Raw genomic sequence first — 18,877 nt, 5'->3', positions numbered from 1 at the left:
TCCTAGTAATATTCATGCTAATAAGCAACTAGTTAATAGTGAGAATTGGATCCTAAACTAGTGCTGCCTAGTATTCTGTAAGAAATGGCACAAAAACAAGTTTTTATTAATCAGTTATCTGACCCTAAATCATAATGTGTGAGTTGTTGTTTTACTGCCACTAGTGTTCATCCAAAAATAAAAAATAAGGTGTATTTTAGTACTATAAAGAATATTACAATAATGAAAATCATCCTGTCCAGACAACTTATTTTAAAATTAATATAATATTACAAACATATTTTTTACAGTAATGTGAATGAGACTTTTTCACATTGCAGTAATGTGTTAGAGAGTAAGTAGGCTATTAGGGAGAGGGGTTTGAATTTGTTTTACTGTCATAAAACATAGTTGACATAGTCATCACTGTCCTTCAAAATATATATATTTTTTAAGACAAATATATCCTTTCTTTCTTTCTTTTTTTTTCTTTTTTTTTTTTATTATTATTTCTTTTTTTATTTTAGGAATTATGACCTGACCATTTCTTGGCCGTTTTCATGAGATTCACCGAATGAGCTGAGCAGGAAGGCTTATTTGGCTTCTGCTATTCAATATTGCTGCCACAAGTTCAGAACAGACAGCACAATGAATGAGCAAAATCAAGTTGTCTCTCAGTCAATGTTTAACCTTGCACAGCCATTCCAGGAAAAAATAACTGCGTTCAATGGCATGTTGGAGGTCGGCACATCATCACAAGTGCAATGTTGGCCCCAGATTTAATGAGATTGTGCCAGACTGTCTGTCTCAGAAAACAAAACAACAATCACTTGCTTGTTCTTTTTTGTGTCTTGGCATATTGATTTTCCTGCCACATATTTCCTGTTTTCTGTCCAGGAGAAGAGCCTACGGCCTGCACATACCACAATTAAATGAAAACACAAATCTTTTGATAGGCTATTACGCATCCACTATTATATCCAACAATTACAAGATTTTCCTGAAATTAAAGAACCTAAAAAAAAAAAGAAAAAGAAAAAAAATCCAGACCAAAAATTATGATGCCAAGGGTAGGGCCATAGCTAGGGTATCCGTTGCTCTGGACAAGGGCACTCAAATATGATTGTTCCCTTACCATAGACACCCTTCCTAAAATACAAGCCATTTATACTGAAAAAAAAAAAAGAAAAAAAAAAGTGTTATTATAATATCACACTTATTTTTATGCTGTTGAATTTCTGTATTGCATTAAAAAATATTAACATTTACATTGTTAATTGACTGATTTTAAGATTAAATTGATAAAATTCATCTTAAAATAGCAGCACATTTACAGACTTTTTTTTCCTCTAAAATTTTTCATGGTCCCCCTATCAACCCCGTTTGGACCCCTGGGTGTCCCCATATCCCAGTTTGAAAACCCTTGGCCTAGACCATTTATGGATTAATTTATGACTGCCCACAATCAACATCTATTCAATATACAACTTAACAGCTTGACCCACCCCAATGAATGTCAGACAGTGTGAATTATGCATGTGGTCTTCATGAAATGAGCTTAACCAGTCATGAGAGATATAATTTACATATAGAATTCGAAAAGGTGCAGAAGCAAAAACATGCTGTTAAATTTTAAGTCAGACAGGGAGAAAAGGGTAATGTAAAACTAAATTATGACAAAAAAAAAAAAAAAAAAAAAATGTATTGCATTATAAATGGACTTCATGGAGAAAAAAAAAAAAAGCTACAAAAGTATAGAATACAACCTCTTTAAATTGCCCCAGACCGCAATGTGTTGTAACTTCAGCTGATCTGAGTCCATGGAGCTCAATGGGTGGGAAGGAAGGTTATGCAGTTTTTATACAAATTTAACAGTTTAAAATCTATTTGATTCTCATTAACCATGCTCCACAGTAGTTTATGATCACCGAAACAAAATGCTCTGGGCCAAAACAGCTGCAAAACCCCCATGTTTCAATTAACAACTCATTTATGGAATTAAAAGATTAAAGAGCACTGCTGGCATTCCATGTTTTAAACTCTAAAGCAAACAGACATGCAACATTCCATTATCCCTCCAGGACACTGGAACAGTCACAGTAGTAATATGTGCTTTCCAAAGCCAGAGGAAAATTATATTTGATTTAAATTGGTGGAAATCTTTTCACCAGAGGTGAGATTTATTTATTTTGCATGTGAAAGTCATTGGAGTGAAAATCGTTAAATAATCCTATATTATTTAAATAGTTGCACCACTGTAGCACATGGTATTTCAGTGTGAACACCTGCATCATCTACAGTCTAGTCAAACCAGGCGCTAAACATGCTAAAATAGTGCTGTGCTGTACTTAAATTGATTATTTATTTGCAGTGCTAAACTTTATGCTTATTGGGCTCATTACAGTCAAAAAAGCAAAGAAAAAATGCCTTTTACTGGGAGTGGACAGTGGATCGCATGAGGAAATGGAGGGAAAAAAATGTCTCTCTGACATACTGATATTTGCAATTATAAGTTCATCATTTCCAAACAAGACATTTTTGCAGGTGTATTTACAATTGCTTTGTGAATGTGTGAATGTTACAATGTTACAGTCTACATGGTAAGGAAAATCCTGTTTGATGCTGCCATTTTAATTCAAACTGAATGGCCTTATCATAGCAACACTATTATTGGATATATTTTCTCTTTAAAAACTTCATAAAGTGCCAATACTTTTAAACTTCATACAGTAAATACTGATCCCTTTATCATACTCTGATCTGTGTGTGGTTTGCTCCCTGTGCTCATATATTCAGTCAACTCTGTGCCCATAACTTACTGAATACAGATCAATACTGAATGTTTAAAAATCATTCATACAGCTTTACCCTATAGTTCCAGTATATCAAATCATATTATACTACTAGCCAAGGCACCTCTGCTGAATGTCAGAATGTCAGCTGTTGTGTTAGCATTTATTATGACATTCTTTAATATAAAGGATTCCACTATTATCATTTTGATTTCATGGTCCTCGTTGGTGATCTGAGAAATATCTGAATATAACTGATGTCACTGGTTTTAGACAAAACACACAGACAGTAGAATCTAAAATGGATAAAATTATTGTCTATATGTGCATGTAACAGTCACGTAGAAATAAGAAAAACACTCATAATACCATAGCAACTGCATCGCAATGCCCTTGCAACCACTCGCAACACCCTAGCATTGTGGTGGCAACTTCTGCAAGAGAAATAACCACTCAAATGGCAATTTTGATTCAAACCCCCACGCTTTTTCCTAAATGACAGTGATTCACCTTTGTCTATTAAACCTTTCACAAAATCACACCAGAACAGTCAAATCTGAGTTGGCGCTGTCGCTGACCCAGAGAAAGCAGTTGTCATGTATAAGTATGAAACATTTTTTTCCAGGTGACATGGAGAAGGAGTAAACATTTACTTTTTACTTTACTTTGACATTGTAACAATACAAAGTGGATTGAAAATCTGCGAACTTACACTTTAAGCCACTGAGCAGCAGTCTTTGTCACATTTTCTATAGCCTGACCCTGGACAGACTCTTCTTTAATGCATGAAAACACACTGTAGAATGTGTATATATTGAAAAAAAAAAAAAGGTTTGACACTGACTTCACTTGAAAAGACTATCATGACAAAGAGCCCAAAACAGACATGCCGCTCTAAAGAGGCGATAAACCATGATCAATAATTTAGATTCTCTTTCTTTTTCTGCTTAACTTAACACAACGGCTTTAAAATGTGCTACACTAATCAGGAGAGATAGAACATTTTAAAAGCTGCGTCGGAAAACTTCCATTATTTCAAACTACTGCATTAGCAAGTGCTGCACGTGATACACGGTGATGTGTTAAGACAACACGTAAAGGGCAAGGACAGAATATTTTTGGTTACAATGTGGTAATAAAGTGAAAAGTCTGGAAGTCTTGCACCTGAGTGTTACTTCTGGCTCAAAAAGGCCTAAAAAAATTTGAGAGATGCTAACTTACTGAGTGAAGAAAAAGCATGAGTGAATTTGGTGACGACACTAAAAATTATGCTATATTCACTTGCAAAAGATAATCTGAGTCACTTATGATCTCTAAAGACTGAGGCACCAAATACCTTTTTTTTTTTTTTTTTTTTTGTGAGTTAGCCTCTGAGAAATTCTGAGAGGCATGTGGGAGACTGGCAAATAAACCATGCACTTATACAATGCAATTATGCCCTTGCCCATAATGGTCCGGAAACATCAACTTTCTTGTCCCTGAGAGCTCTAGCTAACAACTTCTCTACAACACGCCATCCCTGCGGGCAAACACAATGAGAGTGACAAGCCTTCATTAAAGCATCCAAATTTAAATGTTATTCTTAGCCTTGGGAGCACTGAAGCCATATTAAATGAATTCATATGAGACAGGGCCTGAGAATGGAGTTACACCCCCCTTCCAGTACTACAGTATATCTAGTGTGCCACCACATAGGGCCTATTCATGTGCCACCTTCATTATCAGCACAATCCCTGTAGACAAGCACTACTGAATTGAAAACTCTGCTTAGATTTACAGTTCTGATTAAGGCTTATGTATCGTGTGTTTCAAATGCTTGAGATGACAGGCCGGGGAAAGGGTGAATAAATGATTCAGTTAGTTTTTGCTGATGTTTAACACCTTTTGGGAGTGAAAAAAGTGCTAATAGAAAAAAAAAAAGTATATTAACTTGTGACGAGAAAATAATCTTTAAATCACTAGAAAGCTATGTTTTTGACACTGTACTGTATCTTGTCTTACAGTTAAAATGCAATGTATTCAGACTATTGCGCATGATGAATTAGCAAAATGTCACTGTGCTACGTTATTGGCTTTCTGGCAAGAGCAGTCTCTTCCTTCAGGGTAAAAGGATTTCATGAATATTTTTAAGCTATGTACGTACCGCAAATGTGAAATTCATGTATGTTTAATGCATCGGCCGTGTTACCGTTAAACTCTGAACACAGCAGAGTCAGCAAAAATGTCTCTACTTTAATAAATTGCATACGGTTCAGTAGGGCACAGATCAACATCTAGCATCGATTTGGGAGTCTTTTCAAGCATATAGTGGCTTCTCACAATCATTTCTGCAGTGCTTCAAGAATCGCCATTCCTTGTACATTCAGGAGTAAGCCTTTTCTTTTTGTTATGGGAAACCTCAAGGTTATGGCGGTCTGATAAATTAGCAGTAATATGATGATATAGTACCTTTTTCCTGTAGGTTAATGGCCATTTATAACATTCGAGATGAGGTTAAAGTTTTGGAGAGATAAAAACCAATCCTAACTCGGAGATACAGATGACCAATCTCTCATTGTGACTGTGCACGAGCAGCCCAGGTGCTGTGTTGAAATGGCTGGTGGAATTGGCCTACTCTGTCTATGGCAGCTGAACACATTGCTCTGGACAGCTCCTGGCCAAGCTAGTCACAATTCAATTCCCTGACTCATTCATCAAGCACTTGGGGTGTTTGGGTCACAGGCTGGCCAGTTCCCTATCGTCCCGTTCATCCGGAGTCCTCCATCGATAAGAAGACATTAGTCTACATCTGCCAGCTCATCTGAAAGTGCTGGAGAAGTCAGGCAGGATTTGTTTTCAGTTTGACAACCTGCTGTCCACCTGAATTCAAAATCTCCCCAAAGCATTGATTTAAGTAGCCAGATAACAGAATGCTTGTATCACCATTTGGTTGTGTGAAAAACCCATACATACATTGCAATTGAGTGGCGTAATAAAATTAGATTGCTCTCATTGGCCCTGTTTTCACCTGGCATTAAGATGCGTTTTGGTTGATTGGATCACAAGTGGACGACACTAAAAACAGGTGTGAACGGGGTGTAAAAAGTTTTGAGCTTGTCCACTTTCGACCACTTCCAGAGGTAGTCGAAAACACATTCGAGTGACCTTCACAGTGGAAACACTCATACTCTCCACCTACTGACTTAACGCGTAAACATTATGGGAAGCGCACTAGCCAGACGGGATTTAAACTTTGTTGGCTGAAAGTTTGGTTTGAAGATGAACACCGTACCAAGCATGCTGTTCTCTCACCATTCTTGATTTCTAATACACACTCACCGCGTTCGGTGTGGTCTTGTGGCTGTCAGAGCAGAAACGAAAGTATGTGCTCTCTGTATGTTTTCCGTCGTCTCCGGTCGCATTCATATGTAAAATGCGTGAGCTTATTTCATCCAGATTGAAAGATCTGAAAAAACCTTACATTTACCAACCCATAGACCCTCCACTCGAAAAAATCAGGACAGAAGTGGTTGAAAGCAGACAAAAGAGACTAGATGTAAATGGGAATGTGTCTCCCCCATCCACTTGTGATCCAATCAACCAAAACGCATCCTAATATCAGGTGGAAACTAAGTCAACTAAGCTGTCTAAAACTGCAAAAGTCACCACTTGATTCCATTGTAGACTGGATGCGGAAACTATGCAATGAAGTTGTTCAACATGCATCAAGGCCTTTACAGAGACTACCAAGAGTTGAAGTCATACCTCATTGTGTAGAGAAGAGTTCCATTGTCTACCAGTCGCAGAAGTTTATTGGGCGTAGTCATATTGTGGGCTACTGACTTCTTCCCATTGTGGAAGAAGGTATCAGGAGTCCAGATCTTGCTGGCGAGCAAGTTGTTAAGTGGAAGGACCTGCATAGGCCCATCAAACTTCAGCCTCTCATCCCGCCAACTTTGCCGGAAGAACACATCAATCGTGTACTCCTAGAGGGGGGAAAAAAGAATGAGTCAAGACTCTCTGACAGCCCTTTTAAAACTTCACTTCACCCCCCAAGTTTCCCCATTCCACTGATGTAATGTCCTCTTAGTGAGACAGCCTGCGCTGGTGTGTGAAGCACTTCACCAATCTCTGCAAATGACTCAAGAGCGGGAAAAAGATTCTGACTTCTGCTCAGACTTGACATTTAACAGAGCTTCCTGTTTGGCTGGCCATGATTGGTTGAGATGCTTTTCTCAGTTGTACACTTCAATAATTCATCGCACTTTAAGGAGAGATACAGCCTTGTCGGTGTGAGATCCTTAAGGCTCCTTCAAAAGTTCAAACTCGAATGATTGCGTTTTCACAGCTGTCGCTGGAGGGATAAAACAAGCTTTTTTCCAAGAGTTATCTCTCTGACCATATTGCCAGCATGGAACAGGGGACACTGTCCTCAGTGAACCTTTGCTTGGTTGGGAGTAGGAATCATCTCAAATCCACAGTGTCTTTTCCAGTGATGAGTATTGCTCATGTTTTATGACGTCCATTATTGATGATGCAATCCTCTACAGGTCCTCTATGGGAACAAACATCAAAAGAAATCTTGTCTGCTTGCATTTGCTTTTAATAAATCATCTAATGCCATGAATAAAAATAGTGGCAAAAATTCAAAGTTCTTCATGAATGTTGAAATCTTTAGAGGCCAGCATTAATCACTGAGTACGATCTGTAACTGATTCTTGTAATTAAGTATGCGACCGCAAACAATTACAGGACATGTCTCTTTTTATGTCCTGCATTTCAACAGAGAACTACGAGTTTTTGAACCTTGTGAAGACACGCTTCACAAGGTCCAATTTGCCGGAATGTTATTTGAGAATCCAATTTGCTGGAATGTTATTTGAGAAGCAACAGACGAAAATATATGTTGCTAAGTCAATCAGAAATGTCAAGAAGCTCCAGCACGAAGGCAGAAAACAAGTCAGATAAAACCACTCATTACAAATGCCTTCTAGCGTTCAGTAGAAGGTTTTGCCACCATAGCACGAATCATACTGGCTGTTGCTCATTGAATGATGGTTGCAGCATTAAAACATGTATGCTCCTCATGTGCATGCCTCTGTACATCATTTATTTAGTAAGCTCCAGACTTCAATCTGAAGTTATTTTCAGATTAAAAAATTGTGGGCACTTCAAGTAATCTCCATACCATGATAAGTGAGGAACAAAGTGAAAGCTGAAATCAAATGACATCTACATAAAAAAGCACAGGACTAAGTTCAAGCAGGGTTTCCATAATCAAATTCAATGCTTTTTAAGAGTGAACATGAAATTAATACAGATTAATACCAGAATAATCCCAAACAATCTCAAAATGCATCATGTATCACAGATTGTTTTTCGTCACTAAGACAGGCTAGGACACACTTTCGACAAGGCCTTGGAACTTAACGCGGCTTATCAGCAAAACAGGGAATGGAGCTGGAGCGGAGTGATTACAGAATGCTTTGAGCAAGGAGGGGAAATTACTGTCGCTCCACTACACTCACATACTTTGCTCAGAGTCCCCTTAACTCAGCAGAGTGAATCTAACTTAATCGTCTTCTGTCTCGAATTTAAGACCTCTACAAATGATTAATATAATTAAAGACATTTTTAATGCTATTTAAGACTTTTTACAGCCTTAAATGTTAATAAATTTAAGATATTTTAATACTGTTTAAGGGCCCTGTGAAGTGTAGCCTAGAAATTTGTTGGGTCAGGTGTGTGCAGTAATATACAGTAAAATACTGTTTCTATTTTGAAGTGAAAAGTTAAAATTAGATCTATGGGGTAAGATGACCCATTCAGGGTTGAGGCAGAAGCTCCATAGTGGGGTCATTATTTATTAATTATTATAATTCAAGGAAATATTATTTAATAATTCTATGAATTAGATGCACGTTTCAAACTATTTCCTTCTTCATCATGACCTACAGGCCAATGGTGTTGAATCATTCAACCTAATTAATAGTTCATATATGACATTGCTTTAATTAAATATAGCCCTATATAAATATAGAATTGCATTTTATTCATGCATTTATGCAACTGTTGCTTATTTTGTCTGTCATTATTGAACTAAACTGTTTGATAGAAAGAATGGGATAACGTTAAGTCTCTTTGGAGCATGCACTTTACAAAACACAGACAATTGCAAAAGCCCATATGCACTACTAGCCCTGAATATTTCTTTCATTTTGAGTCTTACATAGATTGTGTTTGTTCATTCTAAAAACTGTGCAAGACTTCAGTGAAGTTTAGCATATAAAATAAGACAGTAGGAAGTAAATAAAAAGATTAAAAAAGCCTGATAATAAATTATGCATAATACTGCATACTGGGTTATCCAAGACTATATTTCTCACCAAAATACGGACAAAAATAAAAACAAAACAATGCAAATATTGCAAAGGCCCTTTGCTATGAACCCATCAAAAATTACACTTTGATAGATGATGTACTACACCTCTCCTTCTGCTCAGAGTTTTTTTTTTCTTCCTAATTTGCATATATTTTATTATAATAATATTTGTTTATAGCTAGTATCTCCAAGACTGATGTTCCCTGTATGTAGATGTTAACAAATCAGCACTAACATGGTTTCCGCTGCATGATTTCATAAAGTAACAAATAAATACAGCACTATTGCTTCAAGGCAAATTGAAATGGGACAAGAAACAGAAGTTCATGGTTAATGAGAATCATTGTGACAAGGTGTTAGCGAAGAGCAATGGTCACTTTGGAATGCGATCAGACAAGCACAGATGTTTCCACAATACAACCCAATGAGAGGGTCATTTGCTTGAAGCTTTTTCAGAAAGCTGTACAGAAGGCTGTTGTTTTGGTCAGACAAAGGAGAAACGTGTCATGTGGATAAAGCACTAGCAGTTAGTGCACATGACCCTATTTGCCATGCTGTGGTGATCATATTTTCCTCATTTTCTTTATTTGTTGCTACTGCCACTTTCAGTAGCTCCTCACTGCAGTACATGAGGGTGGAGGTAGAGACGAGTAGGTTTAGGGATCAGTGTTTGGTGTCAGTACTGTGATTGACATGACCAATAAAATCTTAAGAATCGGCTGCAGGGCGGCACTGGCTTGGCTTCTGACGTCACATTTGGATGTGGGCCAGGTTGGATGTCCACCACAGGCTGCAGCGAGATGCTTCTCATATGTAAAGTGGGAGGAGTTGGATCTGGATCCAACCTCGCCCCCCTGGATTTCATGTTCTGCAGTTAGGACCATCTCGACACTTTTGCAGACTGATGCAAGGGTTTTCAAACTGGGGGTCAGTGGGAAAATTTGAGAGAAAAAAAAAGTAATTTTAGAAAATTTTAATTTAGGATATAAATATTTATTTATTTTAATTTTTTTTTTTTTTTTTTTTTTTTTAAAGTATACGATTCTTTTATGTTAAAATGCATTCTCTTAACCAGTTTATTGTTCTTTTGACTACCATTAGTATGCCATTCATGGGTTTATCTTCCCCATAGGTGTAAACTGTCACGGTTCATGGATTCACTTACTCACCCTCGTGTGTTGTTGTGTGTGTGTGTGTGTGTGTGTGTGTGTGTGTGTGTTGGGTGTGAGTGAATGATTGTGTGGGCGTCACCCATTATGGTCTGATTGCGATCTGTTGCCAGCCGTGTCTTGTTAGTGGTTGTTATATATTGTGCATGTCTTTATGTGTCTTTGTCAGTTCGTTGCAGGCTGTTCCCGGTGTCGTGTTCTCTGTGTGTTTCTTCCTGGTTTTTGGATTCTGGACTTTCGTCGTGTGCCCTGTTTTCTGGGTTGGATTATCCTTGTTCTCTGATACCCGCTGTAGCCCTGCGCCACCCAGTGCCTCGCCACTCTGCACGCCACAGCCTCTGCCTCGACTGACCCTTGGAGTGAAGTTATTGTACAGCATTTTCCTGTCAATAAATATTGTCATTCTTGCACTTGGATCCTCTGTCTGTGTTCATTCCCTGACAGAACGAACTGACCACTTATGGATCCAGCAAGGTCGTCGGATCTTCAGGAGTATTTGAGCAGGAGTGCTCAACGGATGGATCATCAGGATGAGCAAGTGGTGGCCACTGCTCGTGCCGTTCAGGCGTTGGTGGCGCAGGTGGCTGAGTTATCTACCCAGGTTCAACATCTTTCATCTTCCACTGCGCCAGCTCCACCGTCTGTTCCCCACCCATCCGCCAACGTCAGCAGTCAACAAGAGCCGCGTATTCCTGCACCAGAGAGGTATGCTGGAGAACCAGATGTTTGTAGAGCCTTTCTAACGAAGTGCTCTATTTATTTCTCTTTGCAACCTAACACGTTTTCTTCTGAGGAATCTAAAGTCGCGTTGGTCATGACGCTTCTGACGGGACGCGCAGCGTTGTGGGGAACAGCGGTGTGGGAGAACAAACATCAGTGCTGCTCCTCATTCCACACCCTGTCGCAGGAGATGAGACGGGTCTTCGACCGTTCGGTGGCGGGACGGGAGGCCGCGCGCAAACTCGCGGATCTGCGGCAGGGAATCCAACCAGTGTCTGATTACGCCATCAAATTCCGCACCCTGGCAGCGGAATGCAAGTGGAACGAGGAGGCGCAGTGGGATATGTTCCTGCATGGGTTGGCCGACCGTGTTCAGCAGGAGATTTACCAGCTGGATCTACCCACCAGTCTCGACGGTCTCATTGAGCTCGCGCTGCGGGTGGACGCTCGCTTGCAAGAACGCGCGGCGCGTAAGAGGCCCGTAGCGCGCTTCGAGGAAATGGAGGAGAGCGGTGCCAGCGGAGTTAACACGGTCGGTCCCCCGTTCGATCCTGAACCCATGCAGGTGGGTAGAGCTCGGCTCTCCCGGGAGGAGAGATTACACCGGAGAGAGATGGGACTGTGTTTGTACTGTGGAGGGGCGGGGCATTTTCTTAGGGAGTGTCCCGTAAAAGGCAGAGCCCGACAGTAGTACCGAGGTTATTGTCGGGTGGTCTTTCCTTGGATAAATCCTCATCTGCGACACTCCTCCCGGTGAGACTACAGTGGGTATCGGGGCATCACACCTGCCAGGCTCTGGTCGACTCGGGGGCGGAGGGCAGCATCATGGACTATGATCTGGTCACGCGTTTGCACATACCCATTCACCCTTTGGAACATGCCATAACTGTCATCGCCCTTAATGGACAGAAGCTACCCACCATCACACACGCCACGGAGCCCTTAACCGTCATCACTTCCGGTAATCACACTGAACAGTTGCCATTTTTTATTTCTAGATCTACTACTCATCCGGTCGTCTTGGGTCATCCGTGGTTGCTCAAACACAAGCCCAGGATCGAGTGGGGTCAGGGGTCCGTGGCAGAATGGAGCAACCAGTGTCATGCGTCTTGTTTGTTGTCTGCCTGTTCTTCTGTGTCTCGTTCTGTGTTACAGGAGTCGTCGGTGAATCTGTCAAACGTGCCAGAGGAGTACCTTGACCTGAAGGAAGTGTTCAGTAAGTCCCGGGCTGCTTCTCTTCCTCCGCATCGTCCCTACGACTGTGCCATAGACTTAGTACCAGGGTCTTCTCCGCCTAAAGGCAAGTTATATTCACTTTCTAATCCTGAAAGGGAGGTCATGGAGAAATACATTTCTGATTCTCTGGCAGCTGGGATCATCCGCCCTTCCTCGTCTCCCGCGGGGGCGGGTTTTTTTTTCGTGGGTAAGAAGGACGGGTCGCTGCGGCCGTGCATTGATTACAGAGGACTGAACAACATCACGGTAAAGAATACTTATCCTTTGCCGTTGATGTCTTCTGCCTTTGAACGGCTGCAGGGCGCGTCTCTTTTCACGAAATTGGACCTGCGCAACGCTTATCATTTGGTTCGCATTAGGGAGGGGGATGAGTGGAAGACGGCATTTAACACCCCTAGAGGGCACTTTGAATACTTGGTTATGCCTTTCGGCCTTTCCAACTCGCCCGCCGTGTTTCAAGCACTCGTTAATGACGTGTTGAGAGACATGATCGATCAGTTCATTTATGTCTACCTGGACGACATATTGATATTTTCTTCTTCTCTCCAGGAACATGTGCAACACGTCAGACGAGTGCTCCAGAGGCTGCTAGAGAATGGGCTTTTTGTCAAGGCGGAGAAGTGCGTTTTTCATGCACAGTCAGTTCCATTTTTAGGGTATATCGTGTCGTCTGAGGGGGTGCGCATGGATCCTGACAAGGTTAAGGCTGTGGTGGATTGGCCAATCCCAGATTCCCGTAAGGCCCTGCAGAGGTTTTTGGGATTCGCCAATTTTTACCGGCGTTTTATTCGCAACTTCAGCCAACTAGCCGCTCCTCTGACCGCCTTAACCTCCACCGCAACGGCGTTCAGGTGGTCTAATACAGCTGAGGCTGCATTTTCCAATCTGAAGAGCCGCTTTGTTTCGGCTCCCATTCTTGTCGCCCCTGATCCTTCACGTCAGTTTGTGGTGGAGGTTGATGCTTCAGAGGTGGGGGTAGGGGCAGTTCTTTCCCAGCGCGCCGCCACGGACGATAAGATGCATCCTTGCGCGTTTTTTTCTCATCGCTTATCCGCCGCCGAACGGAATTACGACATTGGTAACAGGGAGCTGCTGGCGGTCAAATTAGCTTTGGAAGAATGGCGTCACTGGTTGGAGGGGTCGGGGGTACCTTTCATCGTCTGGACCGATCATAAGAATTTAGAATACATCAGATCCGCTAAAAGACTAAACTCTAGGCAGGCTCGGTGGGCTCTGTTTTTCGGTCGTTTCGATTTTTCTCTATCATATCGTCCCGGGTCTAAGAACATCAAGCCCGATGCTTTATCTCGTATTTTTGATCGTTCCGAGCGCCCGTCCACTCCCGAGTGTATTTTACCTGAGAGACTCATTGTCTCTTCACTCACATGGGAGGTCGAGTCGAAGGTCCACACGGCCTTAGAAGGGGTAACGCCTCCGCCCGGGTGCCCACCGAGTCGATTATTTGTACCAGAGAGGTTACGTCCAGACGTTATCCGATGGGGCCATGATTCCAATCTGGCTTGTCATCCAGGGGTTAGTCGTACCATGTTTTTGGTTAAGCAACGATTCTGGTGGCCCTGCATGGCTCGCGATGTTCGCAATTTTGTTTTGGCTTGCTCTGTCTGCGCTCGTGGTAAGATTTCTAATCGTTCCCCAGATGGGCTTCTTCAACCGCTGTCTGTCCCTTCAAGACCCTGGTCCCACATAGCGCTAGATTTCGTAACAGGCCTCCCTCCTTCACAGGGCAATACGGTTATTTTGACCGTAGTGGACCGGTTCTCGAAGGCGGCACATTTCATCCCCTTGCCCAAATTACCCTCTGCCAAGGAGACAGCGGTTACTGTCATTAATCACGTCTTTCGTATTCATGGCCTCCCGGTAGACGTGGTTTCTGACAGGGGATCCCAGTTTACCTCCAGATTCTGGAAGGAGTTTTGCAGATTACTGGGAGCGACTGTTAGTTTGTCATCTGGGTTCCATCCCCAGAGTAACGGGCAAGCTGAGAGAGCCAACCAGGATTTGGGGAGAACGTTGCGATGTCGGGTAGCTCAGAATCCTTCATCCTGGAGTCAGCAGCTTCCTTGGGTGGAGTACGCGCACAACTCGTTACCAGTGTCGGCTACGGGCCTGTCGCCTTTCCAGTGTAGTCTAGGTTACCAGCCACCTATCTTTCCTAGTCTGGAATCCGAAGTCGCGGTCCCCTCCGCTCACGCCTTCGTCCAGAGGTGTCGTCACACGTGGAGAAGAGCCCGAGAGACTCTTATTCAGGTGGGAGCGCGCACCAAGGCCCAGGCCGATCGCCACCGGCTGAAGCCTCCCGTATACGTCGTCGGACAAAAAGTGTGGCTTTCTTCCAGGAACATTCCGCTCCGCTCCGTATGTAATAAGTTGGCACCTAAATTCATTGGCCCGTTTACTGTCACCAAGATTCTTAGTCCGGTGACAGTCCGCCTCAAATTCCCCCCAGCGTACCGTAGAATTCACCCCGTATTCCACGTATCTAAAATCAAACCTGTTTTTCATGCTAACATTAATCCGCCGGTTCCGGTTCCCCCCCCGCCGCGTCTCGTAGATGGGGAACCCGTTTATTCGGTTCGTCGTATTTTGGACGCTAGGCGAAGGGGACGCGGATTCCAGTACTTGGTGGACTGGGAGGGTTACGGTCCGGAGGAGAGGAGTTGGGTTCCTGCCAGGGACATCCTGGATCACTCTCTTATTGATGATTACTATCAACAGGTAGGCTCTCCTGGGAGCGCCAGGAGGCGCTCATAGGAGAGGGGGTACTGTCACGGTTCATGGATTCACTTACTCACCCTCGTGTGTTGTTGTGTGTGTGTGTGTGTGTGTGTGTGTGTGTGTGTGTGTGTTGGGTGTGAGTGAATGATTGTGTGGGCGTCACCCATTATGGTCTGATTGCGATCTGTTGCCAGCCGTGTCTTGTTAGTGGTTGTTATATATTGTGCATGTCTTTATGTGTCTTTGTCAGTTCGTTGCAGGCTGTTCCCGGTGTCGTGTTCTCTGTGTGTTTCTTCCTGGTTTTTGGATTCTGGACTTTCGTCGTGTGCCCTGTTTTCTGGGTTGGATTATCCTTGTTCTCTGATACCCGCTGTAGCCCTGCGCCACCCAGTGCCTCGCCACTCTGCACGCCACAGCCTCTGCCTCGACTGACCCTTGGAGTGAAGTTATTGTACAGCATTTTCCTGTCAATAAATATTGTCATTCTTGCACTTGGATCCTCTGTCTGTGTTCATTCCCTGACATAAACATTGAACCCCTCAGGCACCATCAAAATATTGAGATCAGTCCGCTCAGATCTGTCAATCTCTTTCTAGCTCAACCTATATGAAGAGTTTGTGGCATGGCTACTCTAGCAGACTGAGCCAGAGGGTTTTTAGCTGGTGTGGGACCATGACTAATGCATTACATGAAAAAAGAAATTGTCTTCGGTTACAGAAGTGCAAGCCAAAATTTGCTGCATTTAGACCATCAAAAATTAAACAGGTCATGAACACATCAAAACAAACTGTGCATTGTGATGCAACACGCTACAATGGACGCTTCAATACAACATCATCATGCATCTGCTCAGAAAGACAAATGTACCAGTTTATAATGTTCACTCAGCCTCAAAGAGTTGTGGTGTGTCGTCCTACTCGACCCGCTCTGAGTGGGATTCGAATTGGCATGGGAGGCATGGGAGGTGGGCGCATAAACAAGGATGCTAAAGACCACAGTTTTAGTAAGCCTCTTGAGGCTGGGGGAGTGAGGCTTACACCCCACAGCTCTTACTAGCTTGCTTCCGTTACACTCACCCCCTAAACCGCACTCCCATCCGGGTCACGGCACCAAATGTAACCAGTCCTACTCTATCCGCTCCAAGTGGGATTCGAATCGGCATCTCTGGCATGAAGGTGGGCACTCTAACAAGGATGCTAAAGACCGCAGTCCATTTTGAGGCCAGGGGAGTGAGGTTTACATGCATAGCTCTTATTAGCTTGCTTCCGTTACACGTGTCATGTCAAAAAATGCACCCAGTGCAGATACATTTGATGGGTTTATTATAAGTGAGACGCACTAGATAAGGTGCCACTAGTGACACAGCTACTTCACATTTAAAGTAAAAACTAGGGCTGTCAAGCAATGAAATTGTTTAATCTAATTAATTATATGATGTGGCAATTAATTAATCGAATTAATCGCAATTTAATTGCGCATCAATTTTGACTGAGAAATTAACCCCAAAAGATAATTTTAAGTCATTATTGTGTAAAGCATCAGATACACATTACAAAAAGTAAATTCAGAAAGAATCATTATTATTATTATTATTATTTTTTTTTATTTATTTTTTTTATTATTATTATTATTATTATTATTATTATTATTAAACATAGAATTTATTACACATTAACTTTTGGACCATGAGGTTGAGTAAATGATGACTGAAATTTCATTTTTTGGTAACTATACATTTTTTTTTTTTTTTTTTTTAATTAATATGGAAATATGAAATTCATTTTTAAATAAAATTAGACTCTAAATAAGAAACTAAAACTGCCAGTTGGTGGTGGTAAATGTCTTAATGATTAAGTCGTTCATTCATTCATTCAATTTATTCAAAGGGCTGATTCATACAGAAGTGAAGTAAATGGTAGGCCTACTTTGATGTCATACACTGATCAGTCTGTGTAGCGTTGCTTAAAGTCCAACAAGTCTTTTATGAGTGGTCAGCTAGTCATTGGTTTCAACACATTTATAACATTTTTCACTTATAGGGATAGTTCACCCAAAAATTAAAATTATCCCATGATTTACTTACCCTCAAGCCAGCCTACGTGTATATGACTATCTTCTTTTAGACAAACACAATCGGAGTTACATATTAAAAATATCCTGGCTCTTCCAAGCTTTAAAATGGTAGTGAATGGCACATTCATCTATCATAAAAGTAATCCACACGGCTCCAGGGGGTTCATAAAGGCCTTCTGAAGTGAAGCGATGGGTTTTTTGTAAGAAAAATATCCATATTTAAAACTTTATTAACTAAAATAACTAGCTTCTGGCAGACAGCCTATGCCAGGGCTATTCACGTAGTTTAATTCGAGGGCCAGATTATCAAATCAAAAAGTTGAGGAGGGCTGCATAAAAAAGTTTGCAGTTTTTAGTTGAAAATGGTGTTGTGTAAATGGACCCTAACAGAACTCTAACACAGAGAAATACAAACAAAACAGCTTTGCTTGAAAAACAAAGACAATACAGGACAATGAATTGAACAAACTAAAGGCACTAAATACACAGGATAACAAGGAACTCAAAAAGACACAGGTGAACATAATCAGTAAAAAACAGGCACACATGAACAAAGAAAACAGAACTAAGCTCAGGAAAACAGAGAAATACAAAATAGAGTGCTTGGAAACAGAAACTGAAAACTGACCTAAACTGAAAACCAAACCAAACGTTACAAGGCGCATAAAGAAAAGATGCTCACAACACACGCACGCAGCCAGGGTGTTCCTATGAAATATTTGCACACCACATGGCCCTTGGTCCATTCATAGTACTTCGTCTTTATGTGATTTAGACATGTTCCTGAATCCTGGATTTTGGATTGTTGGTGCTGTTGGTCTAAATACAACATTCCTGTCCAACGCAACTTTCATAAATACATGATAGGCTGATTAGAATGTTCTTCAAACCCAATCTTATGGTGAAAAAGGTAAAGCTATAGTGAAAAATATAGAAATTTATTCCGTCATGAAACTAAAATGGGCTCTCCTAACCACATTACTTTCCATCAGCTGAAATGTCTGCTTCAGCTAACTTGGCATTTTCAAAAAGCACAGGGCAAAAACTCTTGCAAAGTATTACAAGGCCCATTAGGGTGAGCACACAGTATGTACAGTGGCTGCGAATCAGTAGTGATATCAAGAATAAAGTTACAAAGTGCAAACATTGTCAGACTAACTGTCTGGCACCACGCAAAGGTCTCTAATGAGAAGTGAACTGCCTGCAAGACTGTGACAGCACTCAGCTTTAATTACCTGATTGTAATGCAGTACTATTCCAGATACCTAGAAATCGCACATCTGTCAGACTCTGTTAGGAGGAGTGTAATTGGGAAGCTGAGATACATGTCCTTGCATGCCCAGTATTCCAGAGCAGCTCCAGTGTTCTAGTTCCCACTAGTGATGGGTCATTCATAAACGATTACACAATAATCACGTCCCCCCAAGATTTTATTTTATTTTTATTTTTTTTGTGCAAAATTGAATTGCGAATAGTGATTATAATGGTTCCCATGCACCTGATTATAAATAAACTAAGCTCTCTTTATGCAAGCTGTATTCATCCGTACACTGTAGTTATGAGAAGGTCAGACCATGTTACTGATTGATCTTTAAATCTTTTTCAGCCAAATGAGCTAAATTTTATTCAAATCATTTCGTTCATTTGGAATTCACCCAACATGTCTACATATGCAATATCTGATCCTATTCTGAATTAGGAAAACATTATATAGACCATAGGTGTGAATAAGTGTGTGAGTGTGTTAGATTACAACGAACTGGCAATGCATCCAGAGTTTTTCCCAGACTACAGCATGAGGCAAGAGGACA

The 18,877-nt window shown here is 41.5% G+C and overlaps 1 protein-coding gene and 1 long non-coding RNA gene across 2 annotated transcripts in view; both read right to left on the bottom strand.

The window, feature by feature from the left end:
- LOC127504122 (uncharacterized) overlaps positions 1 to 18,877 on the bottom strand; it is a 1,137,365-nt gene that overhangs the window by 363,955 nt on the left and 754,533 nt on the right. The gene's annotated exons all lie outside the window — the stretch shown is intronic.
- Positions 1 to 18,877, bottom strand: part of gabra3 (gamma-aminobutyric acid type A receptor subunit alpha3) — a 222,200-nt gene that overhangs the window by 105,767 nt on the left and 97,556 nt on the right. The window contains exon 5 of the mRNA XM_051878531.1: positions 6,516 to 6,736. Coding sequence (XP_051734491.1) covers positions 6,516 to 6,736 — 221 coding nt within the window. The remainder of the gene's footprint in view (positions 1 to 6,515; positions 6,737 to 18,877) is intronic.

This window comes from Ctenopharyngodon idella, chromosome 21 (genome assembly GCF_019924925.1).
Source record: "Ctenopharyngodon idella isolate HZGC_01 chromosome 21, HZGC01, whole genome shotgun sequence".
Classification (NCBI taxonomy): Eukaryota; Metazoa; Chordata; class Actinopteri; order Cypriniformes; family Xenocyprididae; genus Ctenopharyngodon; species Ctenopharyngodon idella.
Note: the sequence above shows the minus strand (reverse complement) of the source record. Positions and strands in the feature narration are given on the sequence as shown.